This window comes from Coloeus monedula (assembly GCF_965178545.1).
Source record: "Coloeus monedula genome assembly, chromosome: 13".
In the NCBI taxonomy this organism is placed as follows: domain Eukaryota; kingdom Metazoa; phylum Chordata; class Aves; order Passeriformes; family Corvidae; genus Coloeus; species Coloeus monedula.
In genome coordinates this window covers 11,882,677-11,910,658 of record NC_138793.1, presented here as the reverse complement: position 1 = coordinate 11,910,658, position 27,982 = coordinate 11,882,677, and the positions used below count along the sequence as shown (strand labels likewise).

Below are 27,982 nucleotides of genomic sequence, written 5' to 3'. Positions count from 1 at the left end.
CCCCTCTCGCGTCACCGCCGAGCGCTGAGGGCCCGACCGGCCGCCGCTCGACCCTGGCTGTGGGAGTTCGATCTCCCCGCGGAAAGCCCTGTCAGTGTGGCCGACAGGTAGGGAGGGCACCCCGCAACCCCGGGCTGGGGCCGACGGAACGCTCTGAGGAGGGAGACGTGCTGAGGGAGGAGAGCGTTTGTCTCTCACTGTTACGTCTACAGCTGTGTGGTCGTGATAAATTCTAACAGCGAAGTAATGGGCGTTTGCTGCAAAACATGTCTAAAAATAAGTAGCGCATAAGGGGCGTGGTCAGAATCGTTTAAGGGAAAGCCAAAGTACATGGGAGAACTGGGAATTTTACTATTACACGGTCAAAGGACGGAGTATCTGATATAGAAGCTCATGGGCATATCTGCACTTCAGGCCACACCCGACTAACATGAGAGCTAATTGGTACAGAGGATCCCTGAGATCAGGCGTTTGGCAATACTGAGAGGGAAAAAAAATCATTAGACCTTTAAATATGTAACAAGAACAGGCAGACCTGTAATTACAGTAATTTGGAACCAGAAGGGTTGTAAGCCTTTGTGCTTCAGCAATACCAGTTAGTAGGGGCTACGTGCTCTCTTTGGTGTACAGGTAGTTTGGTGGGTGTCTTTGTGTGGAGAGGAACGAGGAAGGGTATCCACAGATGAAGAAACTAAACAGACAAAAAAATGGTACTTGGAACCAGTGTAACAACAGCTCATGATCAGTAATGATTGTGCTGATGGGCCAGATAAGGTTTCCTTGATTCACTCATATATCTACTGTTGCTGTGGAAACACACTTTCTGAACCTTATGTTATCAATTCATGCTCAGGATAAAGCTATTTCTGATAAGGTTATTTTGCAACAGGAGCACTGCACTGTCTGCTTCACAGCTTCCTACATCCCCCCTAATTTTCAGAAATGTTCCTACCTTGAATGGTTAATACACTAGCATGAACAATATAACAAGTGAAGACATGTGAGTGAAAGACAAGTAGAAGTAGAAAACTACTCAGTGACTTGGTAACTCCTACCAACTAAGGTATAAAATTGAAATTCTTCTTGCCTCACTGAATTCAGTGTTCAACAACTTCTGTGATTCCTGAAGACAGACGTGTCAGAGATTTGTGTGTGAAGCCTACTGAGAGGAGTTTAGAAAAATTATGTTGTCTTGGCATTGACATGGAAGGAGAAGAATACGTCTTCCTCCTGAAATAAGAGAAGAAAAAGCAACAAATCATTTAAGGAGGGTAAGGCTGAGGCTAAATCTAGACTCGCCTTTTTCTAGGCAGCAGCCACACCTTGTGTATTTACATCCAACAAATCCAAAGACAGGTGCTTAGTCACTGTGCAAGTGCTGACATGAAATGACCTCCTACTAAAACAAACTGCAGGGTGTGCAAGTATGACTGACTAAAACTGATTGCAACAGTGAACCTGGTGTACGAATTAAAAGTTACAAAATGCAGCAAAAGACCTTATGGGAGGGTAAAACAGTACTTAAAAGAATGACTGTGTCTGAAATCAGTTTTCTCTCATAGTCAAAAGCCCCAAAATGCATATGTCCAAATAGCCTGGCTGGGATCACTTGTACTGTGACACAAGGTTCAAGGAATGACACCTGTCAAGTCCTCTTCATCTTGTGGGTTTTCTCGGGTGGCATCAAAGCATCATCTTGGGACAGATTTTCTGTGCCTTGCTGTAGGCCTCTCAAGCACAGGCCTTTTGGGCTTGATGTACACTTTGCATTTGTCGGCATTTACAAGTGCTCCTATTGATTATCACATAGGTATCACTTCTGTAACCATTTCCTCATTAATTCTACTCAAGATGTCTTCAAACCAATCTTAATATTTCCTTTACAAATCTCTGTGCTGTTTTGACAGCTGGGAATGTCTTCGCACTTCACTAAAATATTTTCCATCTAATTCTGTTCCAGGAAAAGGCTTCTAAGCACATAATAGCTATTCCTGCAACCCCAGGCTCTTTAGATAACTGTCTTTCAGCTGGTGAATCAAGTAGTGTATGTTGGTTTTGGTTTTTTCCTTTTATTGTGTCCTTTTGTGAGATCAGGACCATTTGCATTTAAACACAAAGTAAATTAAGCTCTTTGCCTTTGTAAGGTTTAAATATGCACAGCAAATTTCTGTTTTCACACTGAGTGCCTGGTCCTGTTGTCACTCACACCAACAAACCCAGGAGCCTGGACACACGGCATTGCTTTCCAGCTGATGATACCCTGCTATTAATTGAGTCAGTGTAACTATTTCCAGGGGCTGTTTTGTTAGAAGAGCAATCCAGCTCTTTCTCCACAGAGAATGACTTGACAACAGGCCATGACTTCCCAACAGCAGTTTGGGAACATGACCCTGTGTAGCCACACAGAAATCTACCAGTCATCATCCAAGGCAGATTCAAAGAATAACAGAACCAACAGAACTACACAACTGAACTGCCAGTAAAATGCCAGCCGGGTTATTATTTTATGAAATTCATTCTATATACTGCTTCCTTCACGTGTTTCGTATCCAAAGCTGCCTAGAAATGGAAAATGAAGTTGTTACAGTTGAACTACTGATAAAAGAAGTACTGCATCTTTTTCACTTATGTATGAAATGAAAAAAAATCATTATCCATAATTCAAAGGCCAGTGTGTTACCACTGTAGAATTTTTTTTTCATGTTCATAATCCATCTTCTAAGAAAATATTCTTTACTTCTTCCAAAAAGTCCACACCATAGAAATAAATTATATTAAACACCAGAAACTACGGTGTCAGTAGCATTATCTTTGTTTAAGACTTTTTGAGGGCTTTCACTGGCAACTTGACAAAAATTGTGAGTTGGATATGAGTTTGCACAGTGGTTATTTAAAAGTAACAATCCTTTCCAGAAATCTACTGTTTGCTTAAATGTCTTTTATTTGATTGAACAGAATTCTCTGTTTGCCTCTGATCCTTGCCATTTAAGTGGTGTTTGTATTGGCTCAAATACCCTCAAACAGGACTGTGCTGAGTTACACACACGAGTAGAAGACAGCCAGTTTCAAAGAAAGATTTGAAGACAACCAAAAGTGTTGTCACAAATCTACTCTGTCCTTGCACCTCAGCGCAGTAGCACAGTCCCAGGGCACAATCTAACATATTTGAACAGGGGCTGCAAAGACACTTCCTCCTTTCACTTCTCCCTGCTTCCTCAGCACTTCACATCCACTTCCATATTGTTGCCTATGGGTCTGCTCAGTAGCATTGGGACTATAAACAAAACTTGTGTTCCTCATTGTCCTTCTGGCTAAATTTGGTTACAGTGTCAAAGAGGGACTGGAAAAAAGGGAAGAGGGCAATTGGGTAGTGGGAGTACTGAAATATAGACTTACATAAACATCAACCCACAAACTCAGAGCCAGGGTAGGATAACCACAATTAACAGATTAACAGTCGCTGTCATCTCTCTCTCTTCAAACCTTTAAGCCATATAATAGAGATCGTATTACTCCTTTGACTCATGTTTTGCTAAAGCAAATCAGTTTGTCCTTGTAAACCATCCATGTAACAGAGCTTCATAGTAAATTGTGAAGATTTAATTACTGACAAGCTGAATTTCAGAATTCCTGCTCAAAGAGAGTTTTGTTAGAATCTGTGAGTGAGAAATTTTTAGCAAGAATGCTCAGACTTAAATAGTGGGACTTTTACTCAAGATTTACTCAGAGCTGGTATTCTGGGTTGGACTACTGAAGAATTTTGGAATTGGAGCTAGGCAATATATGGAATTTTTAAAAATTTAAAAATAAAGGGTGGCATGGGAAGATGAAAAGGGGAGATACAATTTTGTGTAGGATAAATATATGAGGAAAAGTGTTGAAAATATAATCCATGTTGTGATGAAAACTGAGTAGGTTGAACCCTCAGGGACAGTTTATGTCTTGCACAAGTTCCCACAAAGTACAACTTCCCAGCGCATTGCAAGAGTGGTAGAACCTGACACCTTTTGCTGTGCAGAGAAACTGAGGCCCTCTGAGGTAGAAAGCTGTCAAGGTGGTTGTAATCTGCAGACAAGGTACTTTTTTCTGTGAAGAGAAGATTTGGAGAAAAAGCAGAATTTGGCATGCTTAACAAGTCTTACAAGAATTAGGGTGGTTGGAGAGGGCACAGTGACATGAGTCAAGCAGCAGCATTTCAGGATTCTAGTCCACAGATAATGAAAAGGCAAGAGCCCACTGTTTAATGAGCAGTTTCATCCAGTGTCACACCTGTTTGGTATCCCAGCCAGACAGGGTGTCAGGGAAGTCACAGAGAAATACAGGGCTTAGGAAATCTGCTAGCTCAGAGCTACTTCTGAAGAGACACAACACTGCTACTTCTGCATCCAATGGATTACTGACAAAAGTGAATCCATCTCTGCAAACACAAGTGTGTCCAGAAGAACTGAAACTGGTGTCAGTAATTTAGTAATGTCTTGAAGGGGATGTTGGTCTTTGCCTAGTCTCCATAAGGTTTCACTCACTCATTTTCGGTGCTAAATTTTTCCAACACTGAAGGATGGAAAAACATCTGACCCTGATCACATTTGTTGAGAGACTTCGCTTCAGCCTGTAAGAAACAATCTGAGAGTTCCTCTTTAGTTGGTGCATTAAAAAATGAGAGTTTACCTGAGCTTAAAAGATATGTAAAGATTTTTTTCTTCATTTTATAATTACGTCTCTTTGGCTCTGAAATGTGTATGCAATCCCACCAAAAGATACATCTGTAAAGCAAATGTCATCTTAGATGTGAAGATGTAATGTCCATAGACCACCCATTTATTTTCTATCCTTTGAATCCAGATTATCACATTAAAAACTAGATACGAATAGGAAAACTGACTACACTTAAAAACCAAATAGGACAGACCCACATTTTAGCAGACCCACATTTTAGCAAAGTTTCTTGATTAACATTAAAAACAAACAAAGTTAACAAGATTAACAAAATTAATTGTTAAGATCTGAATTTTGACTGCCACTGAATGTAAAAATAAATGCCTGATCTGCTGTTTTGCTGGTACCATGTTCTACAGTAAGAGATAGGCTACAAATGCACAGGCACTTTACTGTCCCGTCCTTTGGGCAGATTAAGTTAAAAAGTATTGCTTGATGATTCCTGTAAGGACACAGTTTCCTTCTAGACTGAGAGACACAGGCAGGTGGGAACAGTTAATCATGGGGCAATGGCTGAATCAGCAGCATCATGAGTAGCATCATGTGAGGCTCTATCAAACATGTCAGTGCAAAAATACAGTTACAGAGAAATTAAGGTTGGAAGGGACTTTTGAAGGCCATTATTTTAATCCTTTGTTCAAATCATAGCTATGATCAAATTTGGATCAGGACAATTATTTTGTTAGTTCTGTTGGGCAAATAAATAAATGTCAAATGAATATTCTAATAAAATTCCACCATTTCCTTTAACACATTCCTGGTAACAACACTGAATAAAGGACATATTAAACAGGCAGCAGTGAACTGACCTGTCATGTTTTAACCTGAGTAATGGTATTTTAGAGACCCTTGTGGACATATTAGAAATGGGAAGCTTACCAAAGGCTATCTGGACATAGTACTTTGAGAAGATGGATTTAGTGGAAATTTTTTTTTTTTAAATTAGTATGCTAAAGACAGCTTGAGATGTTGTAAATATTGTTGCCGTGCTACAATGACAATAGACTAACACTCATAAGAGTTTCTTCATGGTATGGTGAAATTAATTTGGCTATCAGTGCTTGGCAGCTGGGAATGAAGCTGCTCAGATTACAAGCCAGAGAAGCAAGAAAAATTGGGTACTGCTATCATGTGACATGAAAACAAATTTTCTGCTGAAAGCAAGAAATACATGAGTGTTCCTGTAAAAGGTTGTACCATTATGAAGCAATTTCAACTCTTCTACTTGTACCTCATTCTAACATAACTTGTGAAGATGGTTCTGCTGTGTTTGTGTGCTGCAAAGATGCATTGATTAGCTGCAGAAAACAGTTCTCTCAAAGCTGCTCTCTTACTCTGTTTTATTGGGTATTTCCTCATGTTGGCAATCTGCTAGACAGTACTGATGTTTTTCTTTTGTGTTTACACAAGATGATTGTTCTCAGATAATACAGAAAGACTAATAGTGTTTAAAATGTGAGTTCTTTATAAATGTGTGTTTAAAATCTGCTTTTACATCCTTTACAGTTGTCTTCTTGATATCTGTATAAACTTTTATAGAAGTCAGTATTACATAATGACAACAACCTAGCAAATCTCCTAAATTATAAATTGAGCCTAACACTGTTCAAAACTTCCATCAGAGGACTAGAACATGGGTAAAGTTTGTGACTGGATCTGTGATTTGTCATGCCAAGGGGGATCCCTAGTAATTTTATCAATGGATACTCATCAGCAGTGTCTACCAAGAGTCTTAGCCATGTTTTCCATACTATGTTGTCTGTTTTTCACTCACTAACAGACCTCAGAATGTGCCAAAAACCAACCCTTTGTATCAGATATGTTGCACATGGCAAACACTTTGCTGGGCCAACATGAGGTACATGCAGCTAACCCCAAGGGGAGCCAGGGCAGCACAGCTGCAGCGAGAGCTTCAGTGACACCGTGGGCAGATACCACAGGACTTGGTGAATAGTCACAAACTCAAAAGACAGGAAAACAACAATCATGAGAGAAAGAGTAGTCACACATTTGCTTTGTCAGAAGAGATATTAAAGAGATACCATTCAATACCATAGAGGATTAAATGCTTCCCACACAGCCAGACATAACAAGACACAAAGCTACCAAGAAAAAAGTAACAGATGCAATTAAAGCTGCCTTTCATACAATACCAAATAATGGCAATTTTAGATTATACTTGACTTATAGTGGTTTAAGCACAGAATAGGGGACACAGCAGAGATAAAAAGCTCTACCAGTCAGAGGATAACCTATGGTTTAAGGATTACAAGGTAATTGCATCACATGAGGAGTTCTATGATTGTGGAGCATCTGGAGTAAATGAAGGAAGAATGACACAGTGACCTTTGGAACAAAGTCTTCTAAGTCTTAGAGCACAGACTGGCATTGAGAAAGACAAAAGCTAATTATTATTTTTGTGGTTTGAATGTAAACTAAACTAATCCCCAATTAGAAAAAAAAAAAAGCCAAAAAACCCAACATGTTTGAGTGCAGTATGGCCAGCCCTGTTACACTGCAGCAGGGTGAGACAGACTGGAGATGAGGGAACTTTGACCTCTGTGTGTCTCAATTTCTTTTGTTTTCCGTCATCAGCACGCTGTGATTTAATTGAACTATTGAATTTCAGAACTAGTCTGTTGTCTGTTCCTCTGAAAGAAACAAAATACCTGAATGAAGAGACAGTGAGAAGATGATGAAAAGCATGGGACGATTTCTATATGGGGTATAGGAAGGTATATAGGTATATTCATGTGTGTAAGAACTCTTCAGTCTGCAACTAAGAAATGACTGACAGATGTAGGGTTTAATCAAGGAAGGACTGTGGAAAGGATGAACATGGATGTGCTGTTCACTGTTTTTCCAACATATGAACTGTGGGGAGCCAGCTGGAGCCAACAGGAGACCAGTAAACAAGCAAGAGGAGGTGGGTCTTCACACAGCGTGGATCAAAGCTGCAGCGCTAAAAGTTCACGAGTTCAAGGATGGGCTTAGGAAGTCTACAGAATAAATGTCCACAAAGCTTTATTAGACACACAGAAACCATCCCTGATTCGGGAAACTCCTCAGCTGTAATTCACTAAATGCCAGAGTATATGTAGGACAAGTATAGACACAAATGGCTTGTTCTTACATTCTTCTCTAAGCACCTGCTTGTGGCTGCTACCAGAGACAAGATACTGGGCTAAAAGTACTTTTTGATCTGACTTAACACTAGAACATAAGAAATAATTCTGCCTAAAACCAGATCACATAATTAGCCTCAAGAGTCAAATATAGGAAAAGTATGACATCAGATGATTTTACAGTCTATTAGCTTTACATTCTATTAAATTCCATAAATAATTAATTTTTTTAACTGAGAAAATGGTGCTACCACTTTCTTCCAGTGAAAGCACTTGCTTCATTTAATAGAGAAGTTATCATTGTCCAGTCATTTCTAATATTATATAAAAGTTCTACAGAAACAATAGCTCACATTACAGAATGATAAAAAATTACCTGTGCCTGAAGTTTGCGTATCTTACACTATTTCCATACAATATATTATGTGTGTACAATATATATGTGTTTACTAAATAGCTGTTAGTGTAGCTCAGTGTAGCTCTGTGTAGCATCTCAGAATCAATCCTGATTACTTTTTGTTTCAGATTAAGAATGCTTGGACAAGACCATTCTGAAGAGCAGCATGGCACAGGGTGCTCGTTTCTCTGGCTATGCAGAACAGAATGTCAGGTATGCTAATTACTAAGTGACTGAGCACACAGGCATTCCTAACACACATGGTGCCTACTACAGAGCAGGACAAAGATCCTTGTGTTCCCCATAAAATCAGTACAGTCTTTCTAATTTCAGCACAGTTTACCAGCCTCCTGACACAAGGCCACAAAATCAAGACTTCATGTCACACTGGGACCCAAGCTTAAGGCGTGTGTAATGAAGGAATTAAATAAGTCTTCGAAGGTGCTCAAATCTGCTGAACAGGGTTGTTTCACAACCCAAGAGATCACAATGTGATCTGCTTTACAAAGAGAAGACACAAATGGAAACTACACTTAAGAACCAATTGTTAATATAATTACCAAACTTTCCAAACTTTGTTCCTTCAGAGGCATAGAAAATGAAAATTATTTCTTAAAATTAATGTTATTTTTTGTCACAGAGGGAGCTGTCCGTACTGTATCAGTTAAAACAGAATGTAGCACTGGAAATGAATATGTATCAAAACAGAATGCAGAGAGGTAGAAATACAAGTATTTAGAAAATAATGTGATGTACAAGACAAAAAAAAGACTGTGATTTTTCTCCATAAGTTTGTTGACATTTTAATCACAATCACCTAATCTTCTTATGCAAAGCAATCAGTTTTGTAGAGACCCATGGCCTTGAACGTCGTGCACCCTGTGCAAAGAAAGGCAGCACCGCCGGGCCTGCAGGCTCAGCCAAAAACCAAGGGATGGTTTCCCAGTGCCGCCCTGTGTTGCAAACACAGAAGTGCACGGACAGCCCCTTCCACGCGGGCAGAACAGCTGCCGTCTGGTGCTGCTGCTCAGGCACTGCAGAGTATCTGTTTGTGGGTTTTTAATCACAGGTCTTTCACTGAGACGTGCTTTGCTAAAAACTTTCTTTCATCACTGCTGAATAACAAAAAGAGACATTGATCATATAGCAAAATAATATCTCTGTGCAATCCCAGTAAACAAGGTGGAAATGGCAGTAGATTTGGCTAAACTATAAAAAAATAAATCAAGTAATATTTAGCAGCAAGTCATCCAAGCAGTATTGTCATCTGTAACTTATTACTCAAAAGGAGGAGCATGTAAACAGTGTATTTGATTTACCCAGTAGCAACTATAGTGCCAGATATGCTTGTATTGCTAAGGATTTTGGCTAGCAACAGTTTGTGTACAAATAGCTACTTAGTGGTAGCTTATACTGAACAGGCCAGTCTTGCCCTCGATTGTAACAAATCTATGTATTTTCTGTTCAAAATCTTGTCCTGGAACAGGACACTAAAACTGTATACATTCATAATGTCAAGAAAAGGTATCTATAGGTTTTTCCATAATCTCTGCATAATTGTTATTCATATTCCTGCTTACAGTCAGAATTATGAATACAGTTCTACACTATCTTAATTAAGACCTCTAATCTAATGCACCTGGTATGTCTGTACAAGGAAAATATTTTTCTGTGGTTTTCACCATGGGAACATGTTCTGATTACCAGTGATCAGTCTATTAGGGCAAGAAGGGTGCTGGTATGTGAGCGTGTCTGATGCACATACAACAGGTGCCTTGGAAGCACTTCCCTGTCACAAGTCCTAAAGCAGTTTTCCCTGAACATAATGAACAGGAAATGTTTTCTCTATCCAGCCATATAAAACTATCGTTATTTACTACTGAGCTGGGTAAGGAATACAGTTTTTTAATGATGTTAGAATACTGATTAACAACAATTCACACAGAACAGAATATTTCAAACTTTATGGTGCAAAGTACACATCTTTTATTACATTCTGTAACTGATCCCAAGTTCTTCCCTAGGTTATTTTCTCTCTGATAAAGCAGCACTGGGAGTGTTCTTATTTGGATTTGCTACCCCATGGGCTGCTGTCACAAACACTGCAAAGCCTTAGAAATATCTGCTGTGTGTCTTTTCCTACACTGCACTCCCCTTTTCAGTAATTGCAGAACAGAGACATTATTAGCTACTGCACACCTCCATGAAATCCCACTTATATAGGAGCCCCTCCTGTAGTCAAGAAAGCAACATTTAGATCAGCTGTGAAGTAGTCCATAGTTCTTTGATCAAGGCTAAGTGGGGCGCTTCCACAATGTCCTCAGTAGCACATGCAATTGAGTTTGTTATAAGACATTTGTACAAATCCTGCAAATACACCTTGATTCAATGGCTGAAGAACTGGGGGGTTCAGACTAATAACTCCTTCCCTTTGATATTAACAGACAAATGAGGTTTTAACATCAATCTGAAGTGTGTCAGTAGATATGTGATACTTCATAATCATTATTCTACAGTCATTTACTAGACAATCATCCAGGGGATCCTTCTGAAGACAAAATAGAAAGAGGGTTTTACAAGTCTCCTTGGTAGAGTTCTAGATACAAGTTCCACATTCTGGATTTGCCATGCATCTGCTACTCTGTAAATCCTTACAGGGATGCTCTTATTGCGTGGAGGGGTAGATACACTTTGAACAGAGGCTCTTAGCATTTTGAAGTGAAACTCTGATTCTCAGAATAAATATTCAAAAGGTGGAAATATCAATTACAATTTACATTTAGGGGTGCAAACACAGCTGTTGGAATATGCTCAGGGGTAGTGTAAATTACAGAGCATTCACCAGAGGGAAGCTCATACATTCATTCAGAGTAAAATAAATAATTTGAAGGTTGAGAGAAACACAGCCCTGATACTTAAGCTGAAGCAAACTCTATTCAAGCACAGACTTTTTGAGCTTGGAAAGTTTTCAGAAGTTATTTGCCAATCTAAAGGTAACAGACTTACAGAAAATTTCCTGTGTTGGTGACTGAGTTGTTGCACTACATATAATATGCATGCACACAAAAAACATAAATTGTTTTGGTTTTTTTTAACACACAGATGCAGCCTAGTTTCACTGCTGTGATGGAGTAGACCAGAACTTCTGTGGTCCAAAGTCTAAATGCATTCATACATTAAAGCCCACCCACATGTGGTCACTAGAGTGCGTAAGATACTGAATTGTTTAGCCACTGTTGTGTTTAGCATGTTATTGGCTACATTACATTGCTTCCCCTGTTAATGGGAATATTTGCTAAATTGCCCATAAAGTTTGTGTGCTACTAATGTAAATTTGATAAATAGCAGCCAGACACTTTTAGAGAATATTAAAGACAGCTTACAGTCTGAAGTTTTCATAGTGATCCAATAGTCACATAGAGCTGCTCAGAAACATGCTCCTGACCTACTGTTAACTCCAATGTCTGAGATATTTGGTCTAATAGCCTGGCTTCAGAGTCTTACTCAAGGAAATCTTAGCAGTTCAACACTTCTCTGGGGTTTTTTTGAAACAGAAGTTCCAGACTGTGGCTGCAATTCAGAGATTCGTTTGTTTTCTTGTTTAAATGAGAGATACAGCCAGAGGCAGAGGCTGTCTGGCAAGCAAACTTCAACTCAAGTGGAGAAACGTGTTTCTGGAAAATGTAAGGGCAGATGCTCCGGAAGTTCAGCCAGATCTATACGCTACTGGATTAGAACTGTACTCATACCAATGGTTCAGACAACTGCTCTTTTCCACCAAAAGTAAAGTTTTAGAGAGGAAAATCCTACAGAGGTGTCACACAATGGTACAGAACATACAGGTGCTTTTAGGGATCCTTGGTAGAATGAGGACAAGGTTGTAGCTACAATTAGAGCTTTATTATGATGTAAAAATTCACTCATCAGCATACCTTATTGTTATCTACAATTTCTAGCAGTTAGTGTACCTTACTGCTGCACAGCATTTTTAGCAATTTTCCCAGCTTTCAGTTAAGCAGAATTTCTAGTAATCAGTGTAGCTTTCTTTACTATCTAGAGCCTTTGGTTATGTAGGCTTTTAGTCACCTGGGCTCTCTGCAATTCAGGTCAAAGTCTTGATAGTCGGTGTGTGACACAACAATCATAATCTAGATTGACTTTACTTAAAGAACCTGCCAGTCCCTGTAGCACTGGATGACAAGAGATACTGGACATCTCTCCTTGATTATCTTTTTCCCAACAAAAATCTGCAATTTAGTTCAATCTAGATATGCCACTGGCAATAAATTAAAAATAGTCTACGAAAGTACTTCTGGAGAAATAATGTATGTAAAGGTGATTTCATTAGAAGAAGAGATACTGCCCAGCACTTCTCCCATTAGTTAATTTTCACAAGTGGTTTCCAGAAATTCCCTTCAGAATACAAACAACTTGTTTCAGATTTTCCCCTACCCAATGCTCATTAAATGTGGTGAAAAAAAGGGAACTGGAATCATGTATCAGATTAAATCCCAATTTAAATCTTTATTACACAAATAGTATTTTAAAGATATAATACTTACTTCAGTGGGTTTATTCTGGATTTGCTTTCGATCTCATTATACTCTTATGAGAGCAAAACTGGCTAAGCTGCTTTGGGGGTGCTCATGTTGCAATCCTTTTTCCATGGTGAAAAATACTTTTTGACTTAATACTATGCACTGTGTTTGCCAGGTTTGTAAAATTAGGGAAATAATCTGTGTCACGTTCTTAAATTTAAGAAAGCTATAAATAACTCCTTTGTTTCTGTGCATCTTTTTTTATGGTAAATACCCTTCCAGTTCCACTTCCTGAGTATTTCTGTTGGCTCTGCTGTTCTAGTTCCTCCTTTAACATTTTAGAAATGAACTTCAAAAGATGTTTTGAGATCGGGATAGCAAAATAGTTTCATACTCTTTGGCTAGACTCTGAAGAACTTAGGATTCATTTAGGATTTGAATACTGCACTGACTACCAAGTTTCCTAGGAAAAGTCATGAAGTTATAGCCCATTGCTGGCACAGGAGGACAATAACATAATGATATATTTTCTCTCTGACATGAAGCATCTCCTATAACTCTACATCCAGACCGGATATTCTGATGGTTATTCTTTGGTACAGTACAAATAGGACAAGTGTTGATTTCCTTTATGCCAGGGTGTTTCTAAAATATGTTTGACTCTTTTCTGCGGAATTAAAAAAGATGACGTGAAGGTAGTAAGCACACCTTTTTGTGCTTTAAAATTCATGTCAAACGTATAATGCACATTTTTAGTTTACCTGCCACCCCTCTTTTTTTTGTTTTTATAAAGTGCTGAGTTTATTCATAGGAGCAAGAGTAGAATAGCATAAAAAGGGTTTCTTTCTCCTCACTGCCGTTGATTAGATCAGTAAGATCACAACAGTAGCAAGTTTCTTTAAATAGGGACACTTTAGAAAGACTAGCAACATGCTTTAAAATTTGCTGAAGCACAATGGATATATAACTAACAGCAAAGTCAGGTCCTGTACTGTATTTTTGTTTTTGCTTTGTATGCAAAAATACCCGTCCTCCTAAACAACCGGAACTGTCATATGTGGTCAGATGTCTGTAAGAGTGAGCATGAGGATGTGAGCTCATAGTCTGTATTAGCCTTCAGAACACCAGTTAGAGGAGAACTTTCAAGTAGTTTGCCAACACCTTCAGAATAAAGCAGAGCGCAGAGCAACCAAGAACGGAAGAATTTCCAGAATGAGTCAAGCTGAGGAAAGCAGTGTCAACTCAACATGGAATATTGTGAGGTCAGTAGTCTGCATAATACTGAGCTTGTCATTTATTATTGGCACCCCTGGAAACTGCATTGTCATCTGGACTGTTTGTACAAAAATGAAGCAAGTATCTCTTTCAGTCCTGCTGATCTTGAACCTGGCCATTGCTGATGTCCTTGTACTGATCACTTTACCAGTTTGGATTTACTCCTTTGCTGACTCATGGATTTTTGGAGTCATCTTCTGCAAAATTCTGGTTTTCATTATTTACTGCAGCATGTATGCCAGTATATTTCTGATTACAGCACTCAGCTTGGAGCGACTAATGGCTGTGTTTTACCCTTTCACAATTCAAACATACAGAAGAAAAGGAAAAATTTCTTTGATTGTGTTCCTCATTTGGTTCCTGTCTATTGCTTTTGGCATTTCTGTCATTCCATTTCAAGAGACAGAAGAAATGAACGGTCGACTTTTATGCACGTGTCGCAACTACTCTTCTAATAGACAGAAAGTGTCATATCTTCTGCTGGAGACCCTTGCAGGTTTTGTAATCCCTTTCTTAATCATTTGCACTTGTTATGTGTGTGTTGCAAGAAGAATAAGCAGAATGACTTACCAGTCCAAGCAGCGATCAGAACGTCTCATTGCCAGCGTTGTGGTGGCGTTCATTCTGTGCTGGGTCCCTCACCATCTCTTTAACATCCTGGATATTATTTCAATTGAAACAGAACTCTCTAATGAGGCGATGTCTTTGACACTGGAAGAAATTGTAGACAAAGGAGTGTACATCTCTGGAGCACTCGTATTCATCAGTAGCTGTATTAACCCTCTGCTTTATGCTTTTGCTGCACGAAGGTTTCAGAATCACCTGAGGTTTGCCAAGATGTCAAAGCTGTTTGAACAGATCAGTCAGACTGTAACAGAGGAAGACAAGAAAAGAAGTCTGGTTGTAGCCAAACATGAAGATCCTTTGATAGGCACAGAAAATCTCTGACAAGGAACTCAGTGAATAATCTGTGCCATTCCTTCAGCAGTCCTTTCTCATCATACTCTCAGTTTCATTTATTGAGCAGTTCAGGGAAAGCTGGAGATAAATAAAAGCTTTTTGGGTTTTTTTCTTGTGTGTTTTATAACAATTGGCATTGACAACCCAGTTCATAATGTAATATTTCCATCATGAAATGAGCACTATTCCACTGTTGCTGAGAGCCTCAGCAAGGTAGCTAAAAGCTCAAATTGTAAGAAATGCAGCATTTTAACTTTCCGTTAAAATTATTTCTGATTTCTACAAAGTCTGTGTGCAGAAAACAGAAAAGAACTGCATGTGGAAAGGAGAGATTTTGAAAGCTTATAACTAAGTTTTTCTTCAGAAAAAAAATTACTGCATATTCAAAAATCCTTATATAATCTAAAGTTTTAAGAAGTTAAATTCTTTATATGGATAAGAATGGTTTTTAAATGTACTAATGACACAAAACTCTTCTGGCTTGATGGAAAATCTAAAGCTGTTTTTTATTCATTACTTTATTTAGGTTTGAAAGTAATAAGGGTTGTTTACACAGTCAAGCTTATTTACTGCATTATCTTGGGGTAGTAGGTTTGAACAAGTCAAATGTGGAGTGTGACATTCTTCTGGAAGAAGCAGGAGGTATGAGAACCGTGTGGTATGGCTAACATCACTGCAGACTGCATGCTATATTTGATGTCAAACACATTGCATGCTTCAGTGGCAATTAAACTATTGGTGTATTAAATATATATACTTTGAGTATCCTCAAAATTTTTGATTCAAAGAAGTTAAGCTTCCAAGATGTGTATTAAATTATGGGGGAATTGGATCATGCTCAGGTGAGGAGGAAGGAGAGGTCCCTGGTATTATTTTTTATGTGTAAGAAAGTTATGGCAGCAGTACAAAGTGTCTAATATCATAAGAACTTTGCCTTGCAAAGAAAAGCAGTATTTTTTTCTTCTCTTATAGAATAGTGGACTTTGCCATAAGAAACCAATAAGACTTGTATTTGCAAGGTCTTTAGTTTTGTGAATGTATGCAAACTCACTGTAAAAAACTGCATGGCATCAAGTGTTTGCTTTTGATGTTTTATTTATTTCAATTGTGCCTAACATATTTTATGCTTACTTTTGTTAATTTTTAAGTCAATAATTTGTAATAAGATCAAGATAACTACTGATTACGAAGCATACTGTAATTTCATATACCCTGTTCTGGACAGCTGGTAAATAGTTACATTACTCATCTTTACAAAGAAATTACAAATACTAACTAGAAGTTAATTTTTTAAGTCTGATTGTGTCACAGTAAAGGATATTTGAGTTGTATTAATTTAGCTTATAAACTAAAATAAACATGAGGAAGTGAAATCCTTAGCTGTTAATGGAAGAGTATTTCTCTAAATTTTGCATATATATTTGTTACTCCTGCTTGTTATCAAAAAGTATTTTTTCTCCTGAATAGTAGAAAAGTCCACAGCACAGAGGGTTTTCCTTCAATAGCAAGGTCTTGTTTGCAGCACATAGTAAGCAACAGATGAAACCCGTTAGACTTTACCCCATCTTTTACCTACCACTCTTTTTCACCCCTCTAATGGCTTTTAATTGCTATAGTACATTCAATATAGCAATGTGACATTATCTCACAAAAAAAGAAGCAACTCCAGTTATCTACTCATAAAAAAGTGAAGCTGTTTTTTGCAATGTGTTCTTGAGATAGCAATCACTCACTATTCAACAACACAGAACAGATGAGGAGATTTACTACCTCATAAGCCCGTGAGCTCTGCAACTGAACTTCTAGACCACAAGGAGTTAAGCATTGCACAACTCACAGGGTGGAAGAAGACCCAGACAAACTTTAGTACAAGCTAAAGTTTTCCTTTCTATCAGTCTGTGCATGAATTTTCTGCCTCAATATTAATTTTTCACATTTTTTCTCCACTGCTTTTTACTCATGACTGCAGTACTGAAGTCCTTGTAAAACATGAGGTCCATCAAGGAGCTAGAGCTGTCCCTCTTAAGTTCTTATTAATGGCCTTGGTTCTGCCTCCAGTAGACAACCATCTCTAAGAACTGTGTTTCTTTTGAAGGCTGTTTGAGAAGTAGTAGAAGATACTAATATAGCAACCTTAACTAATTTCACTTTTATGTAGAGTAAATAGAGTTAATTCTTGCCAATGTTGGTAGGCACAGTTAAAACCCCCAGTGATGTAATATTTTGTCAACACAACAGTCATGTAACTGGCACCATTAGGGCTAACCTAAAAGTACAAGCTGATGCTGCTGTCTGCTGCTTCCTTGAGCAGGTACACATCAGGTCTAGTAATGCAGCCAGATTTATCACTTCATCAGTGCTAATGTGCTCTCACATCTGTCTATTGTTGAAGCTAGATCAAAATAGTGACTTGGAGGTGAGATCAATCTTCCTAGTAAATCTTGACACACTCAGATTCTCCTGAGAAAACTGAGGCTTCATGTCATTTGAGTTCCTCTTTTTTTTTCTTACTTCCTAATCTTTCCACCCTTGTTTATGAAGTCTGCTCTGTGGTTTCAGTATCCAGCTATTTCTCATGACACAGCAAGGCAAAAGGCTGAGCTAAGAGAGAGCCACTTCAATCACCTGAGTCAAATCACCTCAGACTACACTGAAGCACAGGGAGCATGATGCAGTCAGTGCAACAGTGCTTAGAACACTGAGTACTAGGAGGTGACCAGATAGTTTGAATTTCTCACATTTGTAAAAATTAATAATCTCCTAACATTTATCTCTTAACATTTCAGTATTTCTCAGCCTGAAACTTGCTGTGAACATTCCATGGATTTACATCAGGATTTTTTCACATTTACTGTAGTAGAATCATGCTGCTTAAAGTGATTTTATGTTGTATTAAATGGATTGAAGGAAAGTCTGAAGAATTTTTAGTTTCTACAGCCAATATATAAGAAGGATAGAAAAGAACATAAAGAGAAAGCATCAGCCTTACACCATTTGTTGCCTGTTGACATCAAAATGTTTATGTAGGCATCACAGTAAAAGAGTTATAACAGTTATTGGGATTAAAACAATGGAGCTTTGTGAATGTTTACAGGCAACTCGTAATTTAAGGAGTAGCACAAGGGAAATCAGAGATCCTTATCTGAAAGCAGAAACAGGGTAACTGCATTATACTAAAGAAAAACATAATTTTTTTAAACCACCAGAACATTTTCTAGGAAGAAGTAAAGCAAAAGTTATGAGACTTTTTAAAGACAGTTCAGGCTGCAGTTATGGAGCTCTTAGGGTTACAATTAACAGGACTAAATGAAAGATTTGCCTGCAGTGCTGGGGTGAAAAGGGTAAAAGAACCTGGAAGCTAACAGATGGCACAGAAACAACATAGGAATGCAAATTCTTTCACATTCAAACAAGAGTCTGATAAAGAATAAATATTTTAGAAGATGCAAAATTAGCAAATATTAACGGTGGTGAAGGTTTTCTCTACAGGTTAGTGTACAGCTCTTGTATTCCTCCCTTTTCTGCCTATATTAGGAAAAGGGAAGCCAAAGAAAAGTTATTGGCTTTTTTGAGTAAAATATGAGAAATGAGAAGTATGAGAAATAAGTTAGTCAAGATTATTAAGAATTATATATGGACTTAGAATGAAACTGAGAAGTTCAGCCATGAAAGCTGAGTATTAAAAGAGAACAGACAGGGAAGTGAAAACTATTTAGTTGTAAGGCAGTTTAAGATTTTTATGAATGCTTTCTTGTCAGATCAGTTAATCACTAAAACAGTTATTTATTAGAAAACTTCTCAGTGTGATCTCCATTGGTGGTCAATAGGTTAAAGAAAAAAAAAATCCAATAAAACAGAGTTTAGAGAGACATAAGCCTATCCTCTGAGAGGGTGAGTAACTTCTGCTGCTCCTGTTAGCATTAAGAGTTGGGTGTGACCAGGGCTATGATGAGGGACACCAGGATTTCATAAACTTTACAACACTGTTTACACTCCTAAGAAAGTTCTTGCACTGATAGGTATGGAGATAAGAGAATCATATACTATTGGATTCCTTTGTGTCTTCTTTCCCCTTAAATCAAATATGCTAAAAAATCCTGTGGATGATTCTTAGTAAGGTTCAACATTTTAAAATAGATTGAAGTTGAAGAAATGTTCAGATTAGATGAAAATTATTTTTATGGAATATGTTGAGTCAGTGATTTAAATGATAGAACTAATGGAAAAGATGCCATGAAGTCTTCAAATACAGGTTAAAGAGTCATAGCTCTTAAGTTAGAAATCCTGATTATACGTCTGCTAAACTGCAAAATCCACTCTATCTAATAGAAGTCAGCTATCAGAACTATATCTTAATTGCAAAAGTAACTGGTCCGTCTTCAGTTTTGGCTGCACCTGTGTAGGTACTTAACAGTATATGCAGCTAAGTGCGTCATTGTTTCCACTGGCCATTAACTAGAGAACAGTGTGAACTGCACTGAGACATCTGCAGTGTATTGTGATTGAAGTGAAGGGTATGTCCGGATGGTTGTAAATTGGAGGATTGGAAGTTTAGACTGCTCTTGCTAGATCTTAAACTGAAAAATCAGGCTTTTCATTTTTGCATAGCAGACCTGCTCATGGTGTAGCACATTCCATGAAAAATTAAGGGCTAAATATTTCATTTTTGGAGAATTGTGAATTTGAAGCAGTATTTATGGCCTGTCATTAACTAGGTAGTGTCACCATAAGAGCCACAACAGGAGAATAGTTGTGTGAAGATCGCTTCTAGTCACTGCATCACTGATGCTCTGGGAATATATGGCAGTGTAGACAATCTGAAACCAGGTTGCAGATTCCATATCTTAACTCTACTACATAATTTCAGAAGCTACCGTAATATTAACATTTACTGTGTAATTCCTGCTGAAGTTGGTGAGTAGTATCAGAAACTTAGAAGTTATGGACTTCTTTTAAACATTGCAACTAATTAATTATGTTAGTGCCTGTTAGATATAAAAATTCAGCCACAGACCTTCAGCTGTGCTGTAGAAGGGATCATTATGTAGTTAAAACTGAGGGAAGAATTTAGCAGGGCAGGTTTTTTACATGCCTTGTTCACTCCTGCCACCGTGTGGCTTTTCCATTTTAAAAGGTTAGGCTTAATTTTAGTACTTCGGAAGTCACTGAAACAAGTAGTGAAGTACTTTGTTCATTGTTTCAATTGTGAACCATATTTAAGGTTCAGGTCATTGAGAAAGAAATGTTCACAAAAAACCACTATAACATATTAAGCATTCAACTTCTATTCATTTCAGAGCGATCTAGTCTGTCTCTTTCTCACTCTTCAGGAGCCTAAGCCCACATTTTTTCAAATATTGCGTGAAGTAGGAAAGCTGAGAATATTTGACAGAATGTAATGCCTCATGCCAGTTTGTGAGAAGTCTATGCTGGAAACAACTTCCCCTTCCCTCCCCCAACAAAACAATCAATAAGCGTGTTGATCTGGACCTTGACTCGAATTTGAGTAGCTCACATCTCCTGCCAGGTGACATTATTGATTTCTAGGCTTTTGGTAATTTTGAGATGCTCTCAAAAAGTTTCAAAAAGTCTTGACTTCCTTGTGGTTAAAATTAAAAATGGTTCTTGCAGTCTTAAAGCTATCCATGCTAAGAAAATCACAAAAGCTTTGCCTTTAAGAAAATAAGAGAATTGTTAGGAGTAAAGCAGAAAACAGAATCAATAGATTTGGTTTCAAATTCCCTTTTTCTCTATTGCAATGTTTTGTTTCTGTATGTAATGCTTTTAGTGTCTATGAGCAAGACTTGGCTTAATCCTCTTACATTTGTCATGTTGAATAGCATTACACTAATTGATTAATCCTTTTAAAACAATCAGAATTAGAAGAAACTGATTTTGCTGAAGAACTTCTCATAGCACTTCTAGGAAGCAGACCTCATGAATTAAAGTTTTCTACCCAATAACCATTTCCCTAAATAGCCATTCTACCCCAAGATTTGCATTGTATATTATACTAAACCCCAGCTATTTTACATTACACACCTTATTTTGTTCTGTGACAACTAAAGTAAAGTGAAAATTGAAGATTTTCTTTCTCTGGTTTCACTCCAGGCTCCTGTTTTTGGGCAGATGGAGCTGGCCCAAAGAAGAAGCCAAGGAATCAGTCTGTATGTCAAGGTCAGGATCAGGATCAGGCCCATTGAGATAAGCATCATTAGAAACAGGCAGTGTGACCAAGCAGGACCACAGTAGTCAGTCAGGGTCATGTCAGGAAGTCAGTCCATAGGTCAGGGCCTGTATCAACAAGGTACATGGCCAAGCACAGGCATGGCCAGGGCAGAACTCAAACAGGCAATCTGACAGCACAGGTCAAGTAGTGGGTGAAGTTCTAGGCCTGAGCTTATATGGCCTCCTGGACCTATAGGCAGGGTCTGTGGAGTGGAGGGTCATTAAGGGTTATTAGTGCATGCAGGCACCTGATACATTCTCAGCAGCAATGGAAACACAAAGAACAAGAACAGGAAACTGCAAACTGTTCATGGAATAATGCCCATAAGCCACAATTGCCATTTTATGTAATGGCTTAAGTTAGCAACTTTGTAAAAAGTGGGGGAGCCTCCTAGAAAAAATGATATTGATTTTACTCTTTACTATTTCAAGGTTGCTACTTTTTCACTTATACTTACATTCCTTTAATATTACAAATTAAGAAGAATTATAATGTAAGAACTTCAGAGTATTTTTTTCCTACATCTAACCCTTTTTCTTCCCTTGATTCTTCAAGTTTCATCAGTTTTTCTGTGTTTGCTACACAGAAAGATACTTTGCTCTCTCCAAGATATGGAAAATTATGTCTTTTTACCATTGGAAATACATAGAAATTCTATGAGCACAAGAGCTAGGAAAGCATACGCTGTTCTGATCACAAAGATATTATCACACTCTGCACTGAGAATTTCACCTGCTGTGGGTCACTGAACTTTGGCTTGAGTTAACCAGACAATTAAATAGCCCAGTGTAACTGTTGGATTGGCCCTGTGATAGGATCTTTCATTTCATTTCGATGATACCACTGGTTGAATAAAGTTAAATATTTAGCATCCTGAGCACAACAGCAAAGGAAGAAAAATGCTTGGTATGTGTTTAAAATATAATTATGCATTTCCCAAGCACCAAATTCATATTGCATTGTCTATAGAGTACTTGTTTCCTTGTTGCTATATAATTTAACTCAGGTAAATAGTTGTAGGCACACTGATATTTTCACACAGGGGTGGTGGTGTTATTTAATATTTTAAATTACTATTGTTATCCACGAGTACTAAAGTGTATCAAAAGCAATGACACTGTTTAAGTACCCAGGGAGCATTTTGCTGTGGTTTTCCCCTGCGTGAGGGAGCTGTGGGAGGTGAGCAGGCCTCTATTCCAGCTGACCTATGGCAGTGTGGTCTGTCCTATGCTTTCCTCACACTGACATTCCTCCTTATAGCAGGGAACATAACACCCCTTTTTGTGCTTCAGCTGCTCTTAGAGTTGTTTAGTTTCTAAATGTGTATGGCAGCTTGGAAACACCGTTTCTGAAGGAGCTGGGACCCTGCTGCCTGGGCCAGGCCCTTGTGGCTTCACCCCGGGCCAGACCTCCCGCAGCAGTTCCATGGCAGGTGTGCTCATCCCCAGCTCTTTTTTGGCATGTCAGAGTAGCACAGTGAGAAAATAATGAATAGATACACATCCAAATTGTCACCTTGCCATTGCTTTTTGTGTGCCAAGGAAATCCCTTCTCATTTCCTACATGTACAGGGAGAAATAAACACAGACAGTGTTGCACTGCTAAGCTTGGGTAGTGAAGTTTCCTGCTTTCAGGGTAAGTTTAAACATACATTTCACCTTGGCTGCTTTAGGCACAACCACTTCCTTTTCTTTCTTCTTGTTCCCCTTTCCATCCATGAAGTAGCTCACCATCATTCCTGTTTAAGCAGAAGTATGATGTATCTGATCATTGGTAAAGGCTGTAAGTGTGATGTAGAAATGTGCCTTAGATCAGTACTTTGCTGTAAAGTGAACAAACAAGCAAAAAGCCCCACAGGAAACCCAATTTGATTTGTCGGATCAGAAGATAAAGATAAGCCTCTTAAGCTAGCAACTTCCTATATTTTGATTAATGTTATAGTATATTCAATTCTTCAAAGGGCAGTGTTAAATAAACAGTAATAACGAAAAAATCCAATACCAGAAAAAACAAAGGATTTATCTCTTTTTCTATAACACCATGAACTACTTTGAACAGTTAATTATCTCTGAAATCTGTTGTTTAAACTCTAACTCTGGATGTGTAATTCATGTTTACATGATAGCAAATAATACAGCATTAGTTTTTTTTAAATATTATTATTTGAGGGAGAAGGATTTTAATCTGTAAAAAAAGAAGTTCAGAAAATGAAAACTTGCTTCTTTGCAGTGGTTAACAGAATTGGTAGGACTCCATTCAGTCCACAAGAAATTATGGGGTTACTTTAGTAAGAAAGGCAGTAAAAATCAAGAAATATTTCTCTACTAAATTTAAAACTGGCCTATGGAAACCAGAGCTGCAGGTGTTCCTGGAAATAAGTGGTGTTGCAGGAATTTTAAAACTCTGTAACTTTATGAGCAGTTATCCAAGCCAAGACAATGATACCAAGTAACCCAATCTACTGCCTCAGGACATGAGTGGAGGTCAGGAGGGCACTCCTTTTAATGCCCCAACATTACCTGAATCTCAAAAGAAGAGTTTTGTTTGTGGTTTTTTCTGAGAAGAATTCACATTCTTAGCAACTTTAGATGGTTGGTGATACTGGGCAAGGAGTGCAGGTTTGTATCTAATATTAAACGTTCCTGTATAAATTTCATTATGCCTCATAATGAAAGCCAAAGGTAAGAATGGGTAGAGGGGATGCATTGATGACCTGACTGCCAGCAAAGCCCTTCTGCACGGCTCAGAGAGGCTGTGTGTGAATCCTGGCTGTGCTGTTACTATTCCTGGTTTACAGTCAGGAAAACAGAAGGTGAAGGGAGGTACCCAAGGCTACACAATGAATGTCATTGTAAGAGTGAGATAAGTGTAATAATATATTACCATAGTTAAATATAGGTCTAACGAAATTATCGTCATATGCTGCAGATGGGCAACACTTCAAAATTTTTATATTATCAAAATACTTAGATTTTTTCATCAAAGTGATATAAATTCTATAGGAATTTACACCACTTAGGTATGTACATAGATAAACTTCTTAAGGAAGGAAGACTTCTTAAACTGGCATGGAATTTACCTTAGTAGGGTTTGCCAAGTAGCTTCCTAAATTGAGAATAAGGCAGAAATAGTAACAGAGAAAGTTACATTAAAATAATACATTAAAGTTTAAAAATTAACATTTCCTCAGGGTACAGTTGGAATGGCTGAAGTATATGTTAAAGATATGAATAATTGCCTTTATAGACAAAGTTCCCCACAACTTAAAGTTTTATGTTTCGGTTGCAAAAGTCTCTAAAGACGTTTTAAGCAAAAGCAAGGAGTATGTAGTCTCAAAGCAATATGAAACAGGAATTTTAACCTGGAAAAATCATTTTGCAGAAACTGAAAAATACCAGTTTTCAGAGTGAACACCTACATTTTAGGTATTTAATTTCAACATGTCTCAGAGGTCAGACTGGAATCCCAGGTTATTTCTTACACTCACAGGGAAGATCATACACAAATAGTTGGTTTATATTCATCACAGGTAATCCCTTCTTTTAGAAATGAGCAGAGAGGCTGCTGTAAGATGTCTTAGAAGCATGAAAATGTCTTTTTAGAATTATTAATATATTTAAGACCCCTGTTGTATCATCCCTGATTTTAACAATCTGAAAGTATATTTTCTGGTATGCTGTGTCATGATTTGTGATTTTAATATCAGGCCTCTAAAATTATGTTTCAAATTGATTGTATATTTTCCACGTAGACGTAATGAGCACAATAGCACAGGACAGAATTTTTGTAGATTAGTTTAATTTTGGGCAAATTATACTTCAGAGAAGCCAAAAAACGTGAAGGCCACATCTCTTATACATTCATCTAAAATGGATTTCCTTCTCAGTCTACAACATACTTATCTCAGGTATTTCCTTAGTTTCAGGGATTTATCATGGACTGCTTTTTTCGGGAATCCAACTCGGGCTGCGCATTATGCATCACTGTATTTAGAAAACACAATCCCATGAGAGTGCAGTTGTGCTGATGTGTTATTCGTGCCCACAGCTCTCCATTTCTCACCCTGTTACTCAGCACGTTGGGCTGGGCGGGTGCTGCAGATGTCACACGACTTTTCACTGAGCTTCATTTTTATGTAACACACCTACCTCAGTGCCTCTGGCATTTGTTTCTTTTAGAATCTACAGTGTTTACATATTCACCGGAACACAGAGAAAAATGATACCTATTCAGAAAAGGTTTGATGAGCTAACAAATCATCATTTAACCTTTTGCTCAAGCAACACAAGGAACCAGTCAGCGCACAGGAACACATCTGTGCGCGTGGACAGACCCTGGGGGATATAGGGAGAGATTGGTGTACAGAGGGTGTCATATTTTCACAGTATAAATAGATTGTTTTACTAAAGTCAATCAAATACAGTTGTTATAACAGCAAGGAAAATCCCGAATGTGCAAGGAGTTTGTTCCTGCAAAACTCTTGCATGCACTATTTCCCCTCATTGACTTTAATATGACCACTCCCAAGCTTAATTTTCAGAGGAACCAGAGTATAAAAATTTTCCCCAAAAGAGAGCTAGTTTCAAGGGACTTTTTGGAAGAGTTTCCTAAAGTGTACTTACTCTTCCTGATGAGATCTGTGATGTCTACAACAGTTTCTTTATGCATGTAGTCTATTGCCATGTGCATGTGTGATTGAAATCTGAGATCCATCTGCTATCTAAAGATATTGGAGAGTTGTAACTCCCAGAAGAAAATAATTTTGTATATTAAAGACAAAGGGCCGAGCATGGTCACTCAGCCTGAATAAGTATATATTTTGCACAAATTCCTGTTGGCTACCAAGGTATCATAAAGTCCAGTTTTGTGCAGTAAGAGCACATAACAAACTAGAGAAGGAACAGGTTGCAGAGCTTCTGCAGAGCATGTGATGTGCTGTGGGTTCACACCCTGGCATGGCCTGCAGTAGCTTGTTTGTACATCTGTACCTACAGGGAGTAGAATCCTTGTCCCACTTTTTGCTTCAACATCATTAAATCGGGGCAAGCAGCCTGGATATTAGAAATAGAAAAGAAGTTGTAAATTGGCTAAATTTAGTCTGAATACCATGCAAAACCTTCCTGACTAAGGTATATCAAAGTATGAGGTATATTAAAGAATCAGGGATTTTTTGATATATAACCAAAGGCTCTATAAACAAGAAAACAGTGAACACCAGTGAGAAATGAAAATTTGAAAATGCAGATTGTAATCTATTTGCATAATGTAAGGTTTTGAGTCTAAAAATAAAACTCAACAGGATTCATGAGATTTGTGTTAAACCTGCAAGTGTATAAATCAAATACTAGCTTCCTGTTGAAAGAGTGTCATACTTTCAGTAGTATAATAAAAAAGAAGTGCTGTGGAGCAGAATAGCACAGGAGAGGTTGGCAGTGGTGGATATTCCTAATTCAGCTTTAATTAAACTTCTGGGGAGATGATTTGGTTAATATGAATAAGAGACCTAAGAATGTGAAGATACAAGTTGAAGAATAGTAATAGCACCTCCTCTGTGAACATAAAGGATGGCAGTGGCACAGTTTCCCCCATCTAACTTTACATATTTAACTAAGGTGCTTAAGTTATGACTTAAGGTAAAAGCTAATTGTTGCCAGAAAGCACTTACCTTTTCCCTGTGCCCTTCTCCTGTAACCCTCTCTGCTCTTGGCTACATGATCCCCCTGCTTACCTTGAGCCACCTCTGGAGCTCATCTGGCTGCAGGTTGTTCAACCTGATAAAACAACAGAAGTTACCCACCTTCCAAAGTGTGCATTTTTCCCAAGTTAGTGAGTTTTGTTGCCTGACCTTGAAATTAATCAGATAAACTTCGGAGGCGACACAAGAAAGATGTGGGGAGAAAAGAAAGAGAAGCTGGAAAGGTGGGGACAGGATTGGACTCCAAGAACTGTTAATTTGGCTCAGCCACTTGTCACTCTCTGTTCTCCCTATTTAACCTGTAGAAAGAAGTAAGCAGTTCCTGAAACAAGTGTAGAGGAAGGTCTTATTTGTCTATCAACTATACTTAAAAATAAGGAGAATACTTTCCCAATTAATTTTCTTAAACTAAAGGTTTAATTTCATGTGTTATAAATACCCTGCCTTCATCTTCCTTACTCTAAATCCAGCCTTCACAGCAAGCTGGAAAATATTCTATGGCTCTCAATGACTTTTTTTCCATTGTTAATCTTTTCTGTTTGGCATCTCTCTCTAAAAACTCCTTTTGTTTACATTTCCAGGTGTGGGGCTTTAAAAAAAAAAAAATTATTTTTTACTTAACTTATTCAGTCAATACTTAATTTGATGTTTTCTTTCGGCGAATGACTTTGTTTATAATTCTTCCCATTCCATCATTTGTATTAACAATATATCTTTGTTCTCATTATTAGTCTTCTTCTAGCTGCAGAATTGTGTTTGCATTCTTCTGTAGTTGCTTTGGCTACCTCTGCTTGAATTTTCTTCTGTGAATGCTGTTTGCTATTGGACAACATAGTTCTCTTTACAATTGCTTGCTTTCTGTATAACATTTAATTTGGAGTATTTTTCCAATTACATGTTTGTTTCTATTTCAGGGTTTTTTTCCCAGGAAACAAAACAAAACCAACCACAGGTGGTGGTAAAGGAGCAAGACTTCACTAGCAAGTAGGAAAAAAGCCTGAGGGAAGAGACAACACTTTTTATCACATCAAACTTGTTCACTCACTT

General features: G+C 37.9%; 1 protein-coding gene and 1 long non-coding RNA gene across 2 annotated transcripts; both read left to right on the top strand.

Moving 5' to 3' along the window:
• Positions 1–7: 7 nt before the first annotated feature.
• LOC309577798 lies at positions 8–27,982 on the top strand. The gene is made up of 4 exons (XR_014226785.1): positions 8–107; positions 8,367–8,451; positions 15,603–15,653; positions 27,850–27,982. It is a non-coding gene; the product is annotated as an uncharacterized lncRNA (long non-coding RNA).
• On the top strand, positions 13,989–14,999 carry LOC309577777 (leukotriene B4 receptor 1-like; the record flags this gene model as incomplete). The annotated part of the gene is made up of 1 exon (XM_082290004.1): positions 13,989–14,999. One exon carries the CDS (start codon positions 13,989–13,991, stop codon positions 14,997–14,999), a length of 1,011 nt encoding a protein of 336 aa, XP_082146130.1.